This window comes from Mytilus californianus, unplaced genomic scaffold (assembly GCF_021869535.1).
Source record: "Mytilus californianus isolate M0D057914Y unplaced genomic scaffold, xbMytCali1.0.p SCAF_1, whole genome shotgun sequence".
Classification (NCBI taxonomy): domain Eukaryota; kingdom Metazoa; phylum Mollusca; class Bivalvia; order Mytilida; family Mytilidae; genus Mytilus; species Mytilus californianus.
The window spans coordinates 48,556,456-48,579,298 of NW_026262581.1; the positions used below are offsets into that span (position 1 = coordinate 48,556,456).

Genomic DNA, 22,843 nt, shown 5'->3' on the forward strand with positions numbered 1-22,843 from the left:
TCTGACGCAAGAGGTTTTTACAACATTGTTTCCATTTTGCTTACCCTTGTATTTATATTTAACTTAATTTGTACTTTATCGAGAGAGTGTATACTATATACGATATGTACAATCAACTTCAAAAACGTTTATATCTGCGTCTTTGACAATTTACAATCAACTACAAAAAAATGGTTTTGGCGTTATTGTTGATGTATGTGTACACATTTTTTGCTGCTTGATACCAATTATTGTCACATTAACCTATCATAGAAAAAAAACCAAAGGATATGGGGTATCCATCCATGGCACAAAATCAGTACATGCAGAGCACAAAAGAAAACAAGTAAAAAATGTCAAATAGAGTATAAATGTATAAAGACAGAAACATGTCTGTTTGTGATGCTCACCAATTTTTGTCAATATAGCGGAACTATAAACTGTCATACAAGTGGGAGGTTTAGCTAGGTATAAAACCAGGTTTAACTAACCACTTTCTTTGGAAAATAACTTACCAAGTCAGGAATGTAACAGTTTTTTTCCGTTCGTTCCGATAGTAAATAACTTTCTACTTTGTCAGTTGTTATGGACTTCCCCTTTTTGAATTAACCTTGTATTTCGGTATTTTTTTTTAATACTTTTTTAGCTGTCTCTTAAATGCTTGGTCAGATATGTTTTAAGTTTTAGGAACGTCCCCATAAATTCACAAAATATATTTATTATTTGCATGTTTCATAACAATACCCTATGTAATCATAAATTGTAATTAAGGCCTTGATAAATTTTCATCGTTTTATTTTAATTGTATGTTTGTCAGATCAAACAACTTTTTGCCAAGCTAAATGTAATCACAGAAATATTAAACACGTGTCAAAAAGTGTCTGATGCAATTGATCGACGTTTTTTTAATCATAACGTCATACAAAACGTTTTAAGACTTTTTCATGTTTTATTGTGCTGATTGGTTTCTGATTTCACACATTTGTACTTTATTTGGGCTTTTACACTTTTTGATTCGAGCGTAAATGATCAGTCCTTTGAAGACGAAACGAGCATCTGGCCATGCCTGGTATCTATGATGAGTTCATTGACGTTTATAATGTGTCTTTTTAAATTATTATTTATTATTTAAACATATGTTAAATGGATGATAAGTATAACATCAGAAAAAGTAACATTTATAATGTCCTTCATTCATACCTTTTAATTCATCAAGAAGCAGGCGATTTTCATAAAAACATATATTCCTAAACATCTTTTAATAACATATTTTAGCTTAGTATTATAGACAGAAATAATTGTTAATGTTATGTTTACATGAACACAACGTTTCTAATACAAAACAATTTGCCCGATAGTTTCCCAGTGCTTTGTTTTGATAAAGGAATCGTGTTTTAGCTTTGTTTTTCAGCCATTAAGTGTGATAAGGAAAACCTATTCAATAACACAAACTGTATTCAACATTTAATTTTATAAAAAAAGATGGTTTGTTTTATAAAACAAGTTGAGATTTCAGCAATATTCTGTTCATCGTGTGTATCCATTGGACGGCCTTCTTCGACAAATCATGTGACAATTAACAGTTGCACAGTATTTGTTTGTTGGACAATCTCCATCACGATGACATTCCTTTTTGCAACCAGTTTTTCCTCCTACCATTGACTGAGAAACTACTCCTGAACCTGAAGAACTAACTGATCCACTTCGTCTTAAGGAAACTGTGTCTAATACATCTAGCCCACTTCGTCTAGAGGTAATTGCGTCAAGAATATCCGAACCTGTATGACCAGATATTGCACGGCTTTTACCAATAGTTTCCAAATGAGAATTGCTAGATAGGTCCAAATTTCTAGCCAGACCGGATGAACCAATTCTGCTGCCAGAGGATAAATGTCCATCATTACTTGAAACTCTGGTCAAGCCAGATGATGAACCTCTAATTATTTCTGAGACTGTGTTTCCCCTTCTTATAGAGTCCGACAATCCAGATGCACCAATTCTACTTCCAGAAGAAATATCGACGCAGTAACTGCTACAACCATCATGTACACATTTATGGCCTGAACGACATAATTTGTCACCTCCACACCCATAATGGCACTTACTGATACTGTCATCGTCAGATAAAGCACGGGACATACCAACTGAAGAACCTCTAATGATTTCAGATACAGAGGTCCTGTCTCCAACAGAACCCCCAGATAGTCCTCTTCTTCCTGATGACCCGCGTGTTATAAATTCATTGCCTATTCCATGGGATGTTCCAACAGCTCTTGATCCTGTTCGTCTATTTGCATCAATTACATCCAGTACTGAAAGGGATCCGCCACCACGAAGCCCGTGTATGTTTCTTCCAACTGTGTTTTCGGCCTGTAAAACCTTTTTCACTCCATGTATATCTAATGCGTGCTTGTCTGTTGGTGAATAGGCTGTAAAATTAAATAGACAATCTTGTTATCTTCAGAAAACAAGAAATAACGATATCTAGTATCATTGCCAATAAGACAATATTGCCAATTAAAGGACGAGGTTGTTAACAATTGCAAGAGCTTTCGGTTTCAGCACTGAACAAATCCCATACTGTATAGCAAGCTATAAAAGACCCCCCCCCCCATGATAAAATGTTTAACAGTCAATACACTAAACCAATCGTTTTGATCTTTGTCATTATAATTTAAAAAACTATACAGATGCTGGCAATATACTTTCATATAATTATGTACGAAATTTATCTATGTTTAAGAACATTTTGGCGGTAAGACATTTGGATTTTATCTACATATCGAAAAACACTTTTGTTAAACACAGCTTATGAATTTCTAGAAATAAAATCGAATATTTTCTTTACCGAATACTGTCATTGTGGTCAATGCCGTCAAAAAGAATATGGTCTGGAATCTCATCATCTCTTGAAATTCTGAAATTTAAAGGATAAAAATCATTTCTAAGAAAAAAAAAACTTCACACATTTAATCTTAATACGAATCAGTAGATAGCAAAATAGTGCTTGCTTTTACTATACACCTGCAAGACAGTTAAATTTTGTAAACAATACTCATCGAGGCTTATATTACTTTGGGGGATATAAAATTTCATACTGAGCCAAAATGTAGATTGTATTGTAACTGGTTATTCAAACATGAGGTATTGTGTAAGGATTATACCCGAAGAAGGCATGTGAATAAAAAAATGTCTGAAAGTCGATAGAATATTGAAATGAATATTTAAAGACAACAATATATAATGCATTTTGAAACTAGAAAACAAAGTAAGAAAATATGGAAAGGATGTCTATATTTCGGCCGTTTTTATCTTTTCTAAGGGATATCTTCGAAATAAGAAAAGAGAAAACTAAACCGAATGTGGACAATGTGTCCTTAATAAAAGCACGAATGGCACCAATACCGATGCACCAGATGCGCATGTTGACAATTAATGTCTCTTAAGTGATAATCGATGCAAAAATATTTCAGAATAAAAAATGTTAAACTAGCTTTGAAATGCTGAATAAAAAAGAAACTAAAGTATAGCCAAATCTTGGGGAAGGAAGCAGAGCAATAAATCGTAAAAATCAAGCTTTAATCTTAACACTATTTGATTTTTCAAGCTTCAATTTTTAACACTATTTGATATTTCAGAGAGATTAGGTTGAAATTACAATATAGAAAGATATGTTAGATATCGATCCGCAAATTAACAAATAAAGAAAAGGGGATTGAAGCAAAATATAAATCTCGAACTTGCATAACATTCATTGATTGTCAAGTTTAGTATGAAATAGACATTTACTTTTTACAGTATTTAAACTTCAGAAAGGAACATAACTTTGTATATTTATTCCGATAGACTTAAAAACACAGCAGCGAAAATCAGTTGTGCTAATAAATAATACTTTGATGCAGTACTTTGTTACTGTATCGTACACTAAATTACTTAGATCAATACAAAAATTTTGAACTATGCACAACGCTTTAGCCTTTATAAATCATTTATCTTAAATCTTTTTGTGTCATTCTTTGTAAGAATCATCCAATTTTGAAAAAAATAAAAACATGGCAGAAAAAAACCCACCGACTTAACCATTCTATTTTGAAGTTACCCTCATCCTGAGTTAGAAATGGTAGATCTTTAATTTCTGCGTGTCTGGTAAGTCAAGAAATTTCTAAATAACTTTTGGTTAGAATGATAGTAAAATACGGACTTAGCTCCACTTAATTGTTAATTTCTAGTGCATTTCAATCAATTTATATCTTGAATTATCAAAATTGGAAAAGGAAAAGAATGTTATATTTGTGCACCATTATACATTTTGAACATGAATTAATGTCAACTTGAGTGGGTTTTTGTTTGTCATGTTTTCACCACTGCCCGATTCTTAGGCAGATTGGCACTTAAAATGACTTATTTCTTGTCTTTGTTACTATTGAATTATTTATGTTTTGTATATTTATCATATTTATTTATAATAATAGCTATGATTAAGCTTCGATAATTTCTTACCTTTGTTTCTAGCAATTGGAATTATTTCTAATGAATAGTGTTTTACTGCTTCCGAATCGTCCTTTTATACTGACTTCAATTATTTGGTTTATCATAGACATGTGCACAAGGAAATTTGTAAGTGAACCGCAAATGATGAATTCGTTAAATTTAGTTTAAACTTTAAATGTCACGTTCTCGTTGTACTAATAAATTGCAGATTACATAAAGAAATGTACCAAGGATCAATAACAAATTTTGTTTCCTCGTACATCATATATATTTTCCATTACATCATAATACATGTAGGTATTATGAAATATTTCTTTCACCTATTGGTAATATTCTCAAAGAAACGCATTATATATTTGGTAGAAGCCAGAGACTTGTACAGTTTAGAAAAAATTATATGAACTGAAGTCGTTTATTTCCTTATAGACGGTATTATTTTTCGTTGAATTGTTTGGAAAACTACTGCATGATAATTATTTAAGTTGACGTTGGAAAACTTATCTTAGTTATAAGAATTTCAATCTAAAACGTCAGACTCGCAATCTATCTGCACATGATTCACTAGTCTTGTTCGAAGCAAAACAGGGCTCAATGCAAAATTAATTACGAATTTAAAGAGAATGAAAACCAAGAATTCCTCAAAAAATTGCGTCAAATCTGGCTACTGTCAACTTTGTCTTTGGGTAACATTTTTTTGTGAAATGTAAACTTTCATACAGTAATCTTTTATCTCAACAAAGGTAAGATGATTACTGGTCAGATGGGACAAAACGTCTTCCAGCAGTGGTTTCGACCCAGGTGTGGTAAAATTCAGCGACACGATGAATATGTAGTTGTCACGGGTTCTCCCGCGCTTCAGATATTGTTTGCAATAAGAACAAAATACTTTTCTAACTTTAACCAACTCTCTTTATCCTTTCAAGACGACTAAGAGCTTAAAATAAAGTGTGGGCACCTGTCTGTAGTCTAAGAGATATAAGACGTTGTGGTATGAGTGCCAATGAAACAACTCTCCAACCAAGTCACAATTTATAAAAGTAAACCATTATAGGTCAAAGTACAGTCTTCAACACGGAGCCTTGGCTCACACCACACAGCAAGCTATAAAGGGCTTAAAAAAATACTAGTGTAAAACCATTCAAACAGGAAAACCAACGGTCTTATCTATATAAAAACGAGAAACAAGAAAACTTATGAACCACATCAACAAACGACAACTACTGAACATCAGATTCCTGACTTAGGACAGGTGCAAACAATTGCAGCGGGTTTAAAGACTATATCTTACCCTAAAGATGTCTTTTTTTTAATTTTTGTCGATGGATTGCTATCTCTTAGACATGCATCCACATCTCCTCATTCATAACTTTCTCAATTCTGATTTTGTTCACATTAAGTTCGAAGTCATAATTTCAATAATGCATTTAATTTTTGAAGTAATCTTCATAGTAGTTTAGTAGATGTTCAATCTCATCAAAGATACCAGGTTATAATTTAGTACGCTAGACGCTCGTTTCATCTACATATAACTCATCTGTGGTGATCGAAATTTAAACAGCTGGAAGACCAGATAAAAAACAAAGCTGAAGAGCATTGAACCATTTAGTCAGTGTGACCATCATACCATTTAAAATATCATATTATTTGACATAACTTTGCTTTGTTCTAAATTTTTTATCAATCAAACCTAAAAAGGGATTGTACATCTATCTACATTTCATTCCTGCAAATTAACTCACATAAAGATTTGGATCTTAAATAACATTTTAGGGATTTTCATTTTTTGTTTGGCGAGACAATATCATAAACAGGTATACGTCGAAAAAAATCCTTTTAAATTTCTTTTCCATGTTGAAGTTTGATTCGAACTTTATCCAGCCATCAAAAATAATGTAAATTGGATTTTGATAAAATCAAAGCTTAATATTTATATCAGATTTTGTGTGTTACCTTGAGTTGTAATTTATTAATCGGATAATGTGATTTGACATTGATAAACTGTTGTTGCTGCACATCATTTCAACAAGCATCAATTGAAGACAACAATCTAGATATGAAAAATAATAATTTGGGGGAAACCACGGCGATATAAAAAAAACTCATCAGATGAAAGAAAATGAAAAAAACCATTGCAATAAAAAAAAAAAGAAAGAAAGACGACGAAAAGACAAACCAGTTCACAAAACATTACAAAGATAACTAATAAATAAACAACACAAACCCCATCAATAACTCACACATTCTTGATAAATGTGAAATGTAAGCACTCACTAACAAATAAAGGAGCACGTCAATTTGTCTGAAAGAGAAATTAAAATATTTTTTAATTTATTTTCTTCTCTATGAGAACAATTTTGTTTCAATTCTGTTTCATAAGAGATAAAGAAATAGTTTTTACTAACTTATTTACATTTATGTTAATTTCGTCAACATGTTCCTTTTAACATTGTTTCTGATAGATAGTAAACCTTAAATTTTCAATCTGAACGTCTTAATTGGTATTTTACAACAGTTCTGCAAAAAAACATTGTAGTGTACATTTGTGTCATTACGCCCTTTGTATTTATAAAGATAGTATTCTTTATTTTTTTTATTGTTACAATTTCTATATTGCACATTTTCTGTAGCATGTTACTAATTTAATAGCTTTGAACTTTGTATTCTTCAGTTTAGCTTATCTTTTAAGGGAAGCACTGTTTAGTAAGATATAACTTATTTCACTATGTTAGTATTAATAATATAACTCATCTCACAAAATTTATTATAAAGCTATCAAATTATATCAATAGGTTCATTATATTTGTATATTTCATCATGTTCATGTTGGAACAATTTACTAAGTGTCTAGTGTCATGCACTTAGGAATGGCAAGCATATTTATCAAATAGAATAGAATCATTCTCAACACAACTATCTAACATTTTCTAAAGTATGTGTATAACATGTTTAACTTTAAATTCATTGGTAGACTAAGGCAACGATGTCCAAACATATAGATACCAGTTCATGACTTCGTAATCTGTTGGTACTAAGTACAATTCCTTGAAACTTAAGGTAAACGTGGTGGTAAAGTAATCTATATTTTTTGGCACTAAGAAATATTGTGGTGGCACATCCTGCTGTTTGGATTGCATATTAAACATTACTTAATATTCATGTCAGGGCAATTTCTGGTTGATCTTGAGTAAAAATCTATTAAAACTGTTCCAATTAATAAATCTCTTGTTCAAAGCTTGAAGTGATTGGGAATAACTGCAAAATTATATGGAATGATACTCTGGACCAACATGTTAAGGAATCAAGAACCGGTATCTATCAATTTGTTATCCTATTTTTCCATACAGATTCCCTAAACTCACGTGGTGAGTTTAAAAGATATAAGCAATATAATTAACTACCATTTTTAACTGCATATTTATTATCTTGCGAAAAATGTGAACATTTTTTCTTTGGAGATAGGCAAGTTTTTACTGTCCGCTTTAGCAACTATTCGCCATTGACTGATGTGATGATCTTAATTCACCAATCTTATTAGTTACGTGCTATGAGTTAGACCAACCGTTCCAATGGAATCAACAATGGTATGGAAAGTTTGCAAAGGTGTTTCGATTTAAAAAAGACATGATTTTAAAAAAGTTGGTCTATGGTTTAAAATGTACTACTCTACGTAAATTTTGTTCGGGCATGCAAAACATGCGATCGTATATAACTTCTTGATACAAAGATGACGCTGGTATCGTTAATGTTATTAAAAAGTTGTTATTATGCTTTTGATAAAAAATCTATGTGCGGCAAAAAATTAGTATCCAAGTACATAAATACATCAGGAATCATTTAAAGCTTTTAATGCCCGAACTTTCAGTTAACAAAAAATGCGAAACATAAATGGTGAAACGCTTTAATTTGTAGAAGACGAAATTCCACCAAAATGGTCAAGTGGCTTTGTTACATTTGTGATCGTCTTAACAACTGGGGAATAGATAATTGAAACCTCATTTTTATTTTGAAAGATTTTCAACATCAAATCAAAGTCAGAATTCACCTTATATTTATTTCATTCCGTAGAACATCTGTGAAATTCGGTAAACTACAGTTGCCATAATTTAGAGCTATACAAAATTTTTAAAAAGAAAAGCTTAAAGACATTTCTTTAAAATCGAAACAATAGAAACAATAGAAACACTAATTAATGATTTTTGAACCATATTTTTGAAAATATAAAATTGCCAACTTTCACAAAGAAATCAATGGGGCTATAATTCAGTGGTTTTATTCTTATGACTGATAAGCTTGGCAAATTTAAATTTTAGAAGTTATACCCATTACAATCAAAGTTGATAACATTTGTTGTTAGTAATCATGTTACATCTATTTCTTTTGAAAAACTTATGTTGGTGTAAAATTACAGCCCATAAACTGATAAAATAGGTATTTCAGCATTATCTGGTGATTTAATATGAAAGTATTAAGGCTTTACCTGAAGTTTCAATTTTTTCATTATGTTGAAATCAATGGAACATATATGTTATGCCTTGTTTATAGTAAAATGATAGCTTTTTGTCAAATTATCATGTGACTTTCCATATGTTATTGGGTTTCTTATCATTGTATCATTTTATAGACTTAATAAATTGGTATATACTTATATGAATTCATAAATCTCACTTGAAATGCAATCTTCAACCAGTTTATCAATTTGTCAACTGGTAATAACACAATTTGCTCTTGTTGATCAATTTAACTACATAAAAACGTATGGAGTTTTTACCAAAAACATCCCTTATCTAACTTCCAGAAAAACAGAGGGGACAAATTTATCAATGAATTTAAGTTTTTATTGCTCATATATTACTACCAGTTCGTTTGGCCTGAGCTGAATTCAGCAAAATAGTGTTGGACAAAGTCTTTATGTGTTTTTCTTTGCTAGAAATAGATCATGGAATGAAATTAAGTAAAGCAATAGTCAATATAGCAAGTTAGGTTCTGTTACCACTAATTCAGGCCCGATCAGAAAGAACATACAAGAAAGTAGAACGTATTTAAAACAAAATAGTTCTACGCATACTGTTGCTTTGTCAATAAGAAAAAAATATCGATAATTTTAATTGGTATCAAATGAAGGCTAAATAACTTGAGATTAATGTAAAACCCTTTTTGCATATTTCTTTCGAATGATAATTTATTTTTTATATAAAACATATTTCCTCTGTCGCTCAAATCAGAAGAACTCGTACTATCAAACTTCGGTGCACTCTAATATGCAATTAAAGGTATATCGAATTATACAGCACACGTCAGGATAAGGTATATAGTTTTGACATGAAATGATCGTCACTTTATTCAAACTTAAGACAAAATAGCTATGAATGCTTGAAATTGCAGAATTCAACAAAGAAAGCATTCATAACTTTGAACTAGTGGCTTTATTCTTAAAGACGACGTCTTAACTCACGAGGGTTCAATCGTTCGTGTACCACTTAAGGAAAAGAAAATACTTACCTTTGTTAGATCATCCAAGATCTCCCGAAATAAGTCGGGTGAATATTTTTTATATGTTATTTGTTTATTAAACATTGTTTGTGTTGCTGTCCCAAGTTTTTTTTCTGCAGCGGAATTGTCTGTATTTTTTGTATTTTATACTTTTTGAAGTAGTTTTACCTATCATTTGAAGTGTTGTAAAGTTTTATTTGCTGTGGACATCAATTTGTTTTCAGAAAGATTCTTTCTTACACAACTGCATTTTTATGTTTATCTAGTTAACTTAAAGAAACAGTGGTTACCTCATGAAAAGTAAAACAGTGATAGATGTAGAAAACAATAACGGTTCAACACTTCTTCTGTTTTTTTAAGTGGCTGCTATGATAAAAGTCGATGTTTGTAATTAACTATCTTAAAAGTGACCATTACCTTAAATGTTTGTATTTACTTGCCTTATGTTAAGTCGGGATTATGTTGGTTGACGTTCCAAAAATGCACGTAATTTTGAATTACAGTCTAAGTAATATTAAAAGAAATAATATTCATTTAAAGACAAAAAACGCTTGAGAGTTAAGACATTTTCGAGTTTGTTTGTATCGGTGAACCACCAGTTTATGTATGCAACAAAATACCAATTTCCTTTCAGATTGTACTAAACTTGTGTAGTTGTGGTTTCGGTCGTTTTTCTTCATAACTCTTATCAGCAAAAACACTTTTGTAATATCGCGAAACCCGTTTGATTGATGAGTTTTTTTAAGGGGTTATAGCCTTAGTCGACTGGTTATGTCAATACTTTAGCATCAGTCCTGGTTACTTGTTCTACAAAGAAATATAGAACCAGAATGCATATTGTATGTCGTAGAGAAGATAGATGTTTCGGGCGCAGCAAAATTGTAAAGTGTCACAGTCATTTTTTTGCTATTAAAGACCGAATCTGTATATTTCCTTAACAAATAAGAACAATCCTCACATAAGACCTGTTATCATATAACTGATATTTTATTGCAATACCCTGTGTTATACAAGATTCAATTTGTAATAAAGCTTTGAGGTTTGGCTAGCCACAAAACCAGGTTCAACCCACCATTTTTTTTCTTAAAATGTCCTGTACCAAGTCAGGAAAATGGCCATTGTTATATTATAGTTCGTTTCTGTGTGTGTTACATTTTAATGTTGTGTTTCTGTTGTGTCGTAATTCTCTTATATTTGATGTGTTTCCCTCAGTTTTAGTTTGTAACCCGTATTCATTTTTTTCTCAATCGATTTATGAATTTTGAACAGCGGTATACTACTGTTGCCTTTATTTGATATATTTTGATCTCTTTTATATTGTGTTAATGTGAAATTGAACACTTTTTGTCATGCTAAATGTAGTCATAAAAATTTTTAACATATGTGTGCTAGCACATGAGTTTTTTTCTTAACATTTTCCAGTGTAAATGATAGTATTTTTTTCAACACTGAAGCATATCCTTAGATGTCCACTAAAAACTTTGAAAGAATCGTTTTCATGTTTTATTGTGGTGATTGGTAGCTGTCTTATTGACGTCTATAATATGTGTGTTTGATTTTCGTTTTTTAAATATATCTAAAAGGGATGAAAAATACAACATATATTAAAAATTGGAAACGGTATTCAACATTTAATTTTATTAAAAATAATACTGTGTGTGTCAAATGTGGATTTCGGTGTTATCCTCGTGTGTATCCATTAGATGGCCTTCTTCGACAAATCATGTGACAATTAACAGTTGCACAGTATTTGTTGCTTGGACAATCTCTATCAGCAAGACAGTCTTTTTTACAACTAATTTTCCCATTTAATACTGACTGGGAAACGACTCCTGAACCAGAAGTACGTACTGATCCACCACGTCTTAAAGAAACTGTGTCTAATACATCAAGTCCACTTCTTCTAAGGTTGGTTGCGTCAAGCATATCAGACCCTGTATGACCAGACATTGCACGGCTTCTACCTTTAGTTTCCAAATGAGCATTGCTAGATAGGTCCAAATTTCTAGCCAGACCTGATGAACCAATTATGCTGCCAGAGGATAAATGACCATCATTACTTGAAACTCTGGTTAAACCAGATGATAAACTTCTAATTATTTCCCTCCTTATAGAGTCCGACAATCCAGATGCACCAATTATACTTCCAGAAGAAATTTCAACGCAGTAGCTGCTACATCCATTATGAATACATTTATGTCCTGATCGACACAATTTATCTCCTCCACACCCATAATGACAGTTACTGATACTGTCATCGTCAGATAAAGCACGTGACATACCAACTGAGGAGCCTCTAATGATTTCAGATACAGATGTCCTGCCTCCAACAGAACCCCCAGACAATCTCGTACTGCCGGATAACCCACGTATTATAAATTCGTTTCCTATTCCATGAGATGTTCCAACTGCTCTTGATCCTGCTCGTCTATTTGCATCAATATGATCTAGTACTGAAAGAGATCCGCTACCACGACGCCCGTTTATAGCTCTTCCAGATGTGTTTTCGACCTGTAAAATCTTCTTCACTCCATGAATGTCTAATGCATGCTTTTCTGTTGGTGCGTAGGCTGTAAGATTAAATATATAATAATCTTTACAATCTTCACAATACAAGTAATACAAAAAAAAAATATAGGTGAACTACTATCTTTATATCTGCCAATAAGACAACTAATGGATGATATAAACAATTGCAGTGACCTTACGGTTTCAGTCGTAAGCAAAGTGCATACCACATATTAAGCTATAAATGAACCCACATAACAAAATGGGAAACAAATCAAAATTCAAGAGCATTCTTTTCAAACTTTTACATTGTAATTCACAAAAAATATGTAGACGTTGGTAATAATATTTTTTATGTACTTTAGTTATATATTTTTTTTTTACTTTTCTGCAGTAAGGTATTTATCTCAACATCGAAAACACTTTCGTTAAAACAGCCTATAAATCTAGAAAAAAGCAACATTTTCTTACCGGCTACTATCATTGTGGTCACTGCCATCGATAAGAATGTGGTCTGGAATCTCATCATCTCTTCAAGAATTCTGAAAATAACAGGATAAACCTTGTTTCTCAGAAAATCATAATTGATACTTTAAATACGAATCAGTTTATAAAATCTTTTTTGTATTTACATGTTTTTACTATAAACCTGCTAGAAACAATCTGCAGCGATATTTATACTTGTTTTGGGTATAAAAAATGACAGAATATCTTTATTCGAAGCCGAATTGTAGGATTTATTGTGCTTGCCTTCGAGCTACAAATTGTTCAAAATTGAAATATTGTGTAAGGTTATATCTGGAAAAGCCGTTGTTATGTTAATTACAAAAACCTCACTATCGTTAAAACTTTGAAATTAAGTGTTTGAAAACAGCTTTTCTAAAGTTTATTCTGAAAATAGAAGACTCAATAGGAAAAGTTGGAAGGGGACCTATATTTCGACTTTTATTGTTTAAAAACGGAAATATTTGAAAAATAAAACCGAAACAACCAACTTAATGTGAACATTATGGCCTAAATATTTACAAGTCAGATGCTCGATTCGACAATTAATGGATCTTCTGTGATTCTCAAGCCAAACATATGTGAACATCCACGATTTAATACCGGCCATGAAGAGCTGATCATACAAAAAAATAGAGTATAACAACTTCTAGACAAGGAATTGGAGCAATTTACCATGAAATATAAGGTTCAATTTATTATACAATATGGGTTGACATTAAAAGTTCGAAAAATATGATAGAAATAGTTTTACAAGTTAACAAATTAAAAAAAAAAAAGGGATGAAGCATAATATAAATCTCGAACTTCTATCACTTAAATTGATTCTTAATATCTCAAAAAATTAATTTAGTCGGGTTTTCATTTTCGATAGATTTTAAAAGGCAGACAAAATCATATGTGTTGCTAAAATATGCTTTGAAGCAGTTTTTTGTTTTAATACTTTTTTCTTACTATTCTATTACAGAAATGTAAACAATCCACAACTTTCACTATACTATTCTTTATAAAAGTAAATTGAACTGTTTCGTTCTGCCAAGGGAGCAAATGCTTCTTTAGAAGTATCGAATTATCCTAATGCTTTAAACTTAATAAATTCTAATTCTATAATGATTTATTTCCTGCTATCTTTGTCACTATTGTATTATTGTTTTGTTTATTTATCATATTTATTCATAAATAATTGTTACCTATAAACCTTACCTTTCTTTGAAGTTATTCGAAGGATTTCTTATGAATACTGTTTCACTGCTACAAAATCGTTCTTTTATACGGTATCAATTTTTTGTTTATGATTGACATGCACACAAGGAAATTTGTAACTGAACCACAAATGATGAATTCGCTAATTATAGTGAAAAACATTCAATGTCACGACGATATCGTAGTACTACAAAATTGCGGATTATGCATATATCAGGATATGTACTAAGGTTCAATAACACATTTTTTTTCCTCCTACAACAAACATATTTTTCATGACATCATAAACTTTAATGTTCCCATGTCTTATTTCAATGAAATTGTAGATTATGCATATGTTTACTTTTTAAAATGTATTAAAGCTGAAAAATTGTCCTACAACAGACATATTTGTCATTATGTAATAATACATGTAGTTATTACGAAATATCGTTTTGACTTTTAAACAATCTGGTTAAATATGCATGTTATTAATTTCGTTGTAATCAGAAACTTGCACTGTTTTAATATTAATTAACCGAAAGCATTTTATTTCCTCATGGTATGGACGTTATTGTTTATTAATTGATTTGCTTGAAACCCATTGCTTGATATTCTGTTCAACTGCTGTTAGAAACACAGCGATTATTTAGACTCATTGCGTTTCTGATTTTACCATGCTTGAGATTACGCTAAGAAAAAGGTCGGGAACCATTCTCAGTTAACACCAAACCATTGAACAATAAAATACTTCTCGGTTTTCATGTATCTTCGAGATCTTCTCTTCATGCTCCGTCATTTTACGTTATAATCATTATCATAAAACTCACATTTAAAAGGATTTGACATCATTTTAGTCGATCTAAATAACGAACCATTCAAACTATTTATATTCTCTTTGATTTACGTCTACATATGTATCAACCCTAAAATTTGTTTTACAGGGTTGGATGGAAGAACACTTCATTTCGTTTTTTCATTAACAGAGGTGGGAGATACTGAAAGGATATTCAAACTCTAACGTCAAGATAAACTGACAACACTAAAAACGAAAAAACAACCAAAAAACAAATAGCAGTCTACAAATCATTACATAGAAATCTAAAGACCGAGCTACACATATAAACCGGGTGATCTCATGTGTTCCGGAAGGAAAGAAGATCCTGCTCCACATGTGGCATCCGTCATGTTGCTGATCGTGAGTATAAATTGTTGGGCAGTCTAAATCGGAGAATGTCGTTACGACAATTGGTACACATCTGTAGTCATCTGAGAAACAGATAGAAATAAAAATTTATTCAAAAAATGAATAGTAAAAACAGTTTCTTAAATTACATTTAACGTGGTTGGAATTTGTTTAAATTTCTATTCAAAATCAATCACCATCAGTTATAGGAAATTAAAATTGTTTTGAACGTGGAATCAATTAAAGAAAAAAATGTACTTCATTTAAAAAAAAATGAAATAACACTATCAACTTTTTGCGTCCGAAGCGTTTTTATCGATTAATCAGGATCGCTCCAAGCCAAAAGCCAAAATTTCAAGCCAAATGGATAAATTCCGAACTTGGTTTATGAAGAGCTATACGACCAGATGGATTCAAAAGTGATAGCCAGATCCTCCTAAGGTAAACTTTACGTGAGGAATTAGAACCTTAGTTTCTTCATTATTTTGAATGTATCAAAGGAGAATTAAAGAACGATTTGTTATAAATCATGCCAGTACCGAAATACTATAGAACTGATAATGCCCTCTGGGACTAATAGTACAACAGTTGTGGTATTAACCCAATGCATGCAAAATTAATATAACATTATCATTTTTTTCCAAAGTGCTATTCTAGATGTCATAAGTTCTATATTAACTCATTCAAAATAACAAATCTCTATTACACTGTTCTTGTATCTCTCTATATATCAACGCTGGTGAGAAGACTTTAGACCTAGCTTGATCAAAATATTTTTTACTTCAAATTCTGTATCAAACATCTTCCTTTTCAGGCAAAAGGTCTTATTCGCATTGATCAGAAAAGAGCTTCAGAATTACAAGAATTGCATAAAGAAAAATTTGTCATAAAAGATTTTTACAGTTAATTCATCCTTTTCAGTGTTTCTCTAAAAGAAATTTCATCTCCACATGTATATAAACGTAGGTAAAACAATAAAATCAGGTAATTGTTTTATTTTAATTCTTGGGAGTGTTATTAAAAAACAAAGTATAGGATTGACATCTTGGACACAGATATTTTTTCTCATTTCGGCTGTTTTATATGATAAATATTTTCGGCGTTTTCAAAATATTTACGTTCTCCCCATTTTTGTTTTGCCTTTACCATTCATATGGGAACCAACTTCTCCTTTTGCAGAGTTGTTCCTTTATTTATTTAAGCCAGACGTTATACAGTAGCTTCGCAAGAAAATGGAAAGAATCTAGATTTATCCTATAATTTCACTGTATAAGTGATGTCCCCTCGGTAAATAATTCATTTCATAATTTTCTGAACTGTTGTTTGTGCATTTACCGATTTGTTGTTTTTGCCATGATTTTGTTGGGTTTTTTTTAACTGATGAATTTTTCATTTCTCCTTTGCTATCTTCTGCATCTTTTAATCACTTCACAATGGGAACTGATTACTTTGAAAGGTGATTTAATTTTTTTTTGTTGTGATTAAGATTGTGACACGGTGTTGACTGCTGTACCCCTATTTTGACATTTTTACCTATTATGTCTGTTTGTTTTATTCACGCATCATTGTCAATATAATGGAATTTGATGCGACTGCCATACAAGTGAGAGGTTAAGCGCTATAAAATCAGGTTCAATCCTTCATTTTCTACATAAGAAAATGCCTGTACCAAGTCAGGAATATGATAGTTGTTGTCCATTTGTTTCATGCGTTTGTGCTTTTGATTTTGCCATTTGATTAGGGACTTTCCGTTTTGAATTTTCCTCGGAGTGCAGTATTTTTGTGATTTAACATTTTGAAAGATATTTGTGTGACTATATCAGCCATTACACGAATATGCTCTATAACAGCTTACCAACTTATACCTCTAACACAATATGCTGAACTGATGGTTTGGTGTACTCAGTAAGAAGTAGATAATAGGAGAACTCAAATTAACATATTTTGATATGCATATACTTTTTCATTTTAAATGTATCTATGTCGAATGTGTTTGAAAAGGTGAAATATTGGAGAATATTATGAATTGTAATTCTATGATAAAAGTAAAATAACAAAAATACCGAACTCCAAAGGAAATTCAAAACGGAAAGACCTTTTAAAAATGGCAAAATTAAAGGCTAAAACAAATCGAACAAATGGAAAAAAAAACTGTCATATTCATGACTTGGTACAAACATTTCCTTGTGTAGAAAATGATGGATTAAACCTGAATTTTGTTATCATTGAAATATGCCATTTGTTCCCTTGGGCAAATGCAGAATGTAACGAAAAAGGGCCCAGAAGTCTGCTTTCCTGGGCTGCGTAGGGATATTGTATGACAGAGGAAATTTGGCATAAAACAATTTATCACTCAAAAAAAAAAATATTTTGTTTTGAAAGATTATAATCTTTAGATTTTCGACATGAAAGCCTACTGCGATATTATGTTACACATTTTATTAAAATGCCATGTTATGTATGAAGGAGATATCACACACATTTATATTTACCCTTATACAATGATATCTTAAGTCATATCAAAAGATTCATATTACCATTGGATATGTCATGTTACCACTCTTAAGTCACATGATAGGTTTGTCTGGAATAAAAGACTGTTTCCATAATTTTCTGGCAATCATAATGTTTGTGCATTCTTATTATTATCTTAAAATGCACTTGTTCCCGTCTAAAACATTATTTTAATTCATAACTATGATAACGTCAAATCGTTTTGTAATGTTCTAATAGTGATCAACAGCCATGCTCAATAAATTTTGGTAAATCATTTTAAAATTATATCCTTCTATTGGCGGACAGGACAAATAGTTATCAAATAAAGGAACGAGTAAAAAGCAACTGTCGTATTCCTGACTTAATACTGGTTTTGATAGCTAGCTCAACACCGGTTTAAAGTGAGGCACTAAAAGATTTTAAGAAATATTTTAAACTGGAATTTTCAAACAATATAATTCATTTCAGGCCGAATTAGGGTTTATCTTGGTTAAATTGTTATTCAAATGGTTCCAATTAATACATCTTTGATTCAAAGTTTGATGTAATTGGGAACAGTATAAAACCAAGTTAAGGTATTCAAGACAAACAGGTTGACAAGTCATGAACTGGTTTCTATTTGTTATCCTTATTTTCCCATACACATTCCACTTAACTTATGTGTTGATTTAGCTATACGTCGAATCTTATTTACCAAAATAATAATCATGTGATATCGCTTTGATCATTCATAGCATTGGGAACAGGTATTGTACGGAAAGCTGAATTAGGTTCTAATATTAATTAAACCGTCTGAGAAGTAATTTACAGATAGCAGCTATCTCAAGTGTTGCGTTTAAAAGACATGGCTTAAAAGAAAGCGGGGTTTCAGTTTGAAATATACTTCACTGTGTAAATTTTGGAAGAACAATCATAGTGATTTTGCACACCAGACGCGTGTTTCGTTTGTAAGAGACTCATTGGTATCGTTCAAACATTTGGACAAACTCAATACAAAGTTAGAGAGCTTTATATAACAAAGAGTTTGAATGTTTGTGCCAAATACGGTTAAGACAATCTATACCCGCTATTAGAAAGCCCTAAGTGTTTCGAATATTTGGCTGATAATACCCTCGGGGAAGAAAATTCCACCAGCAGTGGCATCGACCCAGTGGTTGTAAAAACTCATCAAAGATAGAAAGATTGTAAATTTGTTAGCAAGACCTGCATTTTGTTTGCAAAGACTCACGTTTCCATCAGGAATTTCGACAACAAAAATTCAGAGAAGGCAACTAATTATTATCATATAACAAGTACTCAGAAATGGCAAAGTATTATGAATGAGAAAAATTATGATTTCGAACTGATGAAAATTCAGAAATCATTGTGAGGTTTTTATCAATGCAAATAATGCCACTGAGTGAGTATCGCAATAATATAAACTCGAACTCTTATATCTGATACATAGATATGTTTTAAGATTTTTCTAAAACTACAATAATTAATTTTGCATTTTGTCCGTTTTTAAAATATTGCAATAACAAATGCACGCAATTATTTCTGAATTTACAGTATTCTATGGTTTTTTTCAACCCTGTGCAATACCAAATGTTTGTTTGTGTGTGGCCTTATAAACATTTTATTTTTCCATGTATATTTATGACACAGATCGCACGGAATCGGTATATAGTTCTGATTTTACTACCACTTACGTTGTAATGCTAAAAGCTACTTCAGGTAAAATACATGTCCCCTAGTAGATAACACACATTCCAGCGCTTGTTATTCAAACCATGATTTCCTTGATAGAGGACATGACTGAACAAGAAAGTTAATAAACTTAATGATAAGATTTACAGACTCAATCATGACTTGATTGACATCGTCCTGAAGATCATAGATGAGTTCGTATACGAGATACAATGGCATCCTTGTTCATAGCTTGTCACCAAAAACTACGATAAATGGAAATTTACTCTAAAAACACGACGACTGATCTCAACAAAGTTGTGTACTACTTAAGGAGAAGGAGATGCGTACCCTTTCTTGGGCATTTGTGTTCCTCCTTAAACTAGATAGGTTAAATTGTTTGCCTCTCTGTGCAATTTCTTGTTTATAAAGTGTTATTTTAAGTTTTGGTAGTGAACATTGTTTGTTTTGTTTGTATCCATTTCATTGTTTGACTCGTCGGGTCTCTATTTCTTCGTCATTGATACTTTTTGAAGTAATCTTACTTGTCATCTGTCGTTTATTTGAGTGTTAAGACCCTTTCGAGTTTGTTGGTATTTGTTGGCCAGGAATTTAAGAATGGAAAATACAAATTTCATTTCCGCTTGTTTAAAATATGTATTGTTGTTCTCCATCAACACAAATTCTTATTTTGATATCAATAAAACTGCTTAATGATTGAATTTTTTTCTTGAATATCTCATCATTAAATCTGATTTCATTTTCTACAGCGAAACAGAACCAGAAAAGTCTCTTATACCACATAAATATAGAAGCACAGATAAACAGGGAAGTGTTATTTTTATTGTCATGCTTTAAAAGACTAGCTGTATGTTTGCTTACAAATGTAATATTGATACTCTGAAATTTCCATAAAAAAATGATTTCGGGTGATGTAAGGTAGTTATCAAATATGGAACCTCGAAGAGTGCTTCAGGAACCTTTTTACCTGTCTATCAAAAATAAAAATAAGAATGTTGTGGCATGATTGTCAATGAGACAACTCTCCATCAGAGACGTAATGATATAGAAGTTGACAACTATAGGTCACCAAACGACCTTCAACAATGATCAAAACCCATACGGCATAGTAAGCTATAAATAATTCATATGTATCGTTAAATTTTAAGGACCGACCATATAAATGTACATTTAAGAACAAAATGGTGGGTTGAACCTCACTTAGAGATATTAAGAAATATTTTGAACTGGAATTTTCAAACAATATAATTTATTTCAGGCCGAATTAGGGTTTATCTTGGTAAAATTGTTATTCAAATGGTTCCAATCAATTCATCTTTGATTAAACAAATAAACATGATATTGCTTGAGGTAAACTATTTTCGCAATTAAAATATTTTCTTAAACTTCATTCTATGACATTATTCTGGTTTCATGTATACCTATTTTTATAACAAAGACTATTTGGCTACACTCGAAAAGGTCTTAACAATCAACCTTTCATCGTTGTCCTTAGGTGAATGATATTCTTCTTGAAATTACGTATAATGTACTTTCAGTTCGTGCATTTTCTGAAAGCCAACACATTGCCCACTCTTTGTTAGGTAGGCAAAGACAGAAATAATGGTAATGGTCACTTTTAAAAAACAAATTTGAAACATTGACTTTTCGCTAAGCACTCACTCACAAAATAACAAATTGGTGTTTGTAACCATTGTTGATGTCTACATCGATCACTGTTGAACTTCTATAATGTAACCACGGTCTGCACTGCAATTGTGCCAAAAAAGGACTTTTTTGAAAAAAAGTTGATATCCACCGCAAATCAAACGTAAAAACACAATAGATGATAACTAAAACTACTTCAAAAAGTATCAAAGACGAAAAAATACAGACATGCCGAGTCAAACAATGAAATGGATATAAACAAAACAACCAATAGATATAAGAATATGTGATATGAGTGCCAATGGGACAACTCTCCATCCAAGCCACAATTTGTAAAAGTAAACCATTATAGGTCAAAGTACGGCCTTCAACAGGCAGCCTTGGCTCACACCGAACAGCAAGCTATAAATGGCCCCCAAAATGACTAGTGTAAAACCATTCAAACAGGAAAAACTACGGTCTAATCTATAGAAAAAACGAGAAACACTTATGAACAATCTCAACAAACGACAACCACTGAACATCAGGTTCCTGACTTAGGACAGGTGCAAATAAATGCAGCGGGTTTAAACGATTTAATAGGCGCCAACCTTCACCCTACCTAAAACAATAGTGTACCATCACAACATAGAAAGACACACTATAAAATATCAATTGAAATGGCTTAACTCAATCAAAAGACATATTAACAAAACAAGTGAACATACACTGAACGAATAAATTTGATCTATGACACAATGTAAATACAAAATTAATAAAACAAGGGAGTTAGATGTTTAACAATATCAGAAAGACAATCATAACCTTGGACAAAATGCCGCCAAATAAAATAACGTACACAGGTAAAAAAAAGAAGACATGACTTTTGCAATGCCAAAATAAAACTATCGACCGGCAGTAGGATAGTTAGGAGTTAACCTGTTAATACATATGTATAATGTATTATATAGATAGAGTAATCTCTATATAGAAAATGAAAATGAAAATAGGATGTGAAATACCGTTTTTAATAAGTTTTCTACAGGTACAGCCAATTCTTTGTATCTATGAAAGAATTTAGTAAAAGTTTTAAGCAATGTATGGTAACGAAATCCCTGACTTAATAATTTACCAATGATGCATTGATTACGTTCGTTAAAATCTATAACAACACTACACACACGGGCATAACGAACGAGTTGGGATATATAAACACCGTATGATGGAGCCAAAGAAACATCGCCGTCTAAAAAGGAAAAATTAACAATAGTGAATGAAAAATCGTCTATTTTGTCGTAAATTTTAGTATGGAGTTTCCCTTTAAAAATTGAAATGTCTAAATCTTGAAAAGGACAACTACTGCTGCTTATGTTAAATTTATCTTAAGCAAGTTCTTTATATCTTTTTGCTGTTTCAATTTTTTCTGAGTAGGATTGCTTTGACGCCTAAATAATCAATATTTTGTATTGTAGTATAGAAAAGTTATACAATAACAAAAACTGAATTCAACATTTTATTTTATAAAAAAGATAAATAAGTATTAAAAGTCTGGATTTCGGTGATGTGCTGTTCATCGTGTGTATCCATTAGACGGCTTTCTTCGACAAATCATGTGACAATTAACACTTGCACAGTATTTGTTCGTTGGACAATCTCCATCACGATGACACTCTTTTTTGCAACCAATTGCTC

At 31.5% G+C, this 22,843-nt stretch overlaps 1 protein-coding gene across 1 annotated transcript; it reads right to left on the reverse strand.

Moving 5' to 3' along the window:
• Positions 1-1,431: 1,431 nt before the first annotated feature.
• On the reverse strand, positions 1,432-4,560 carry LOC127720382 (uncharacterized). Its single transcript, XM_052226971.1, has 3 exons — positions 4,480-4,560; positions 2,828-2,896; positions 1,432-2,408 (listed from the first exon to the last, which is right to left on the reverse strand). The coding sequence occupies exons 2-3, from the start codon at positions 2,883-2,885 to the stop codon at positions 1,507-1,509; spliced, it is 960 nt and encodes a 319-aa protein (XP_052082931.1). The 5' UTR covers positions 2,886-2,896; positions 4,480-4,560; the 3' UTR covers positions 1,432-1,506.
• Between the last annotated feature and the right edge of the window lie 18,283 nt (positions 4,561-22,843).

Excerpts from the sequence above, each read along its gene's own strand:
- LOC127720382 (XM_052226971.1), bottom strand. The coding sequence starts at position 2,885 with ATGATGAGATTCCAGACCATATTCTTTTTGACGGCATTGACCACAATG. Across the intron at positions 2,409-2,827 it reads GACCACAATGACAGTATTCG|CCTATTCACCAACAGACAAG; the intron begins GTAAAGAAAATA and ends TTAATTTTACAG.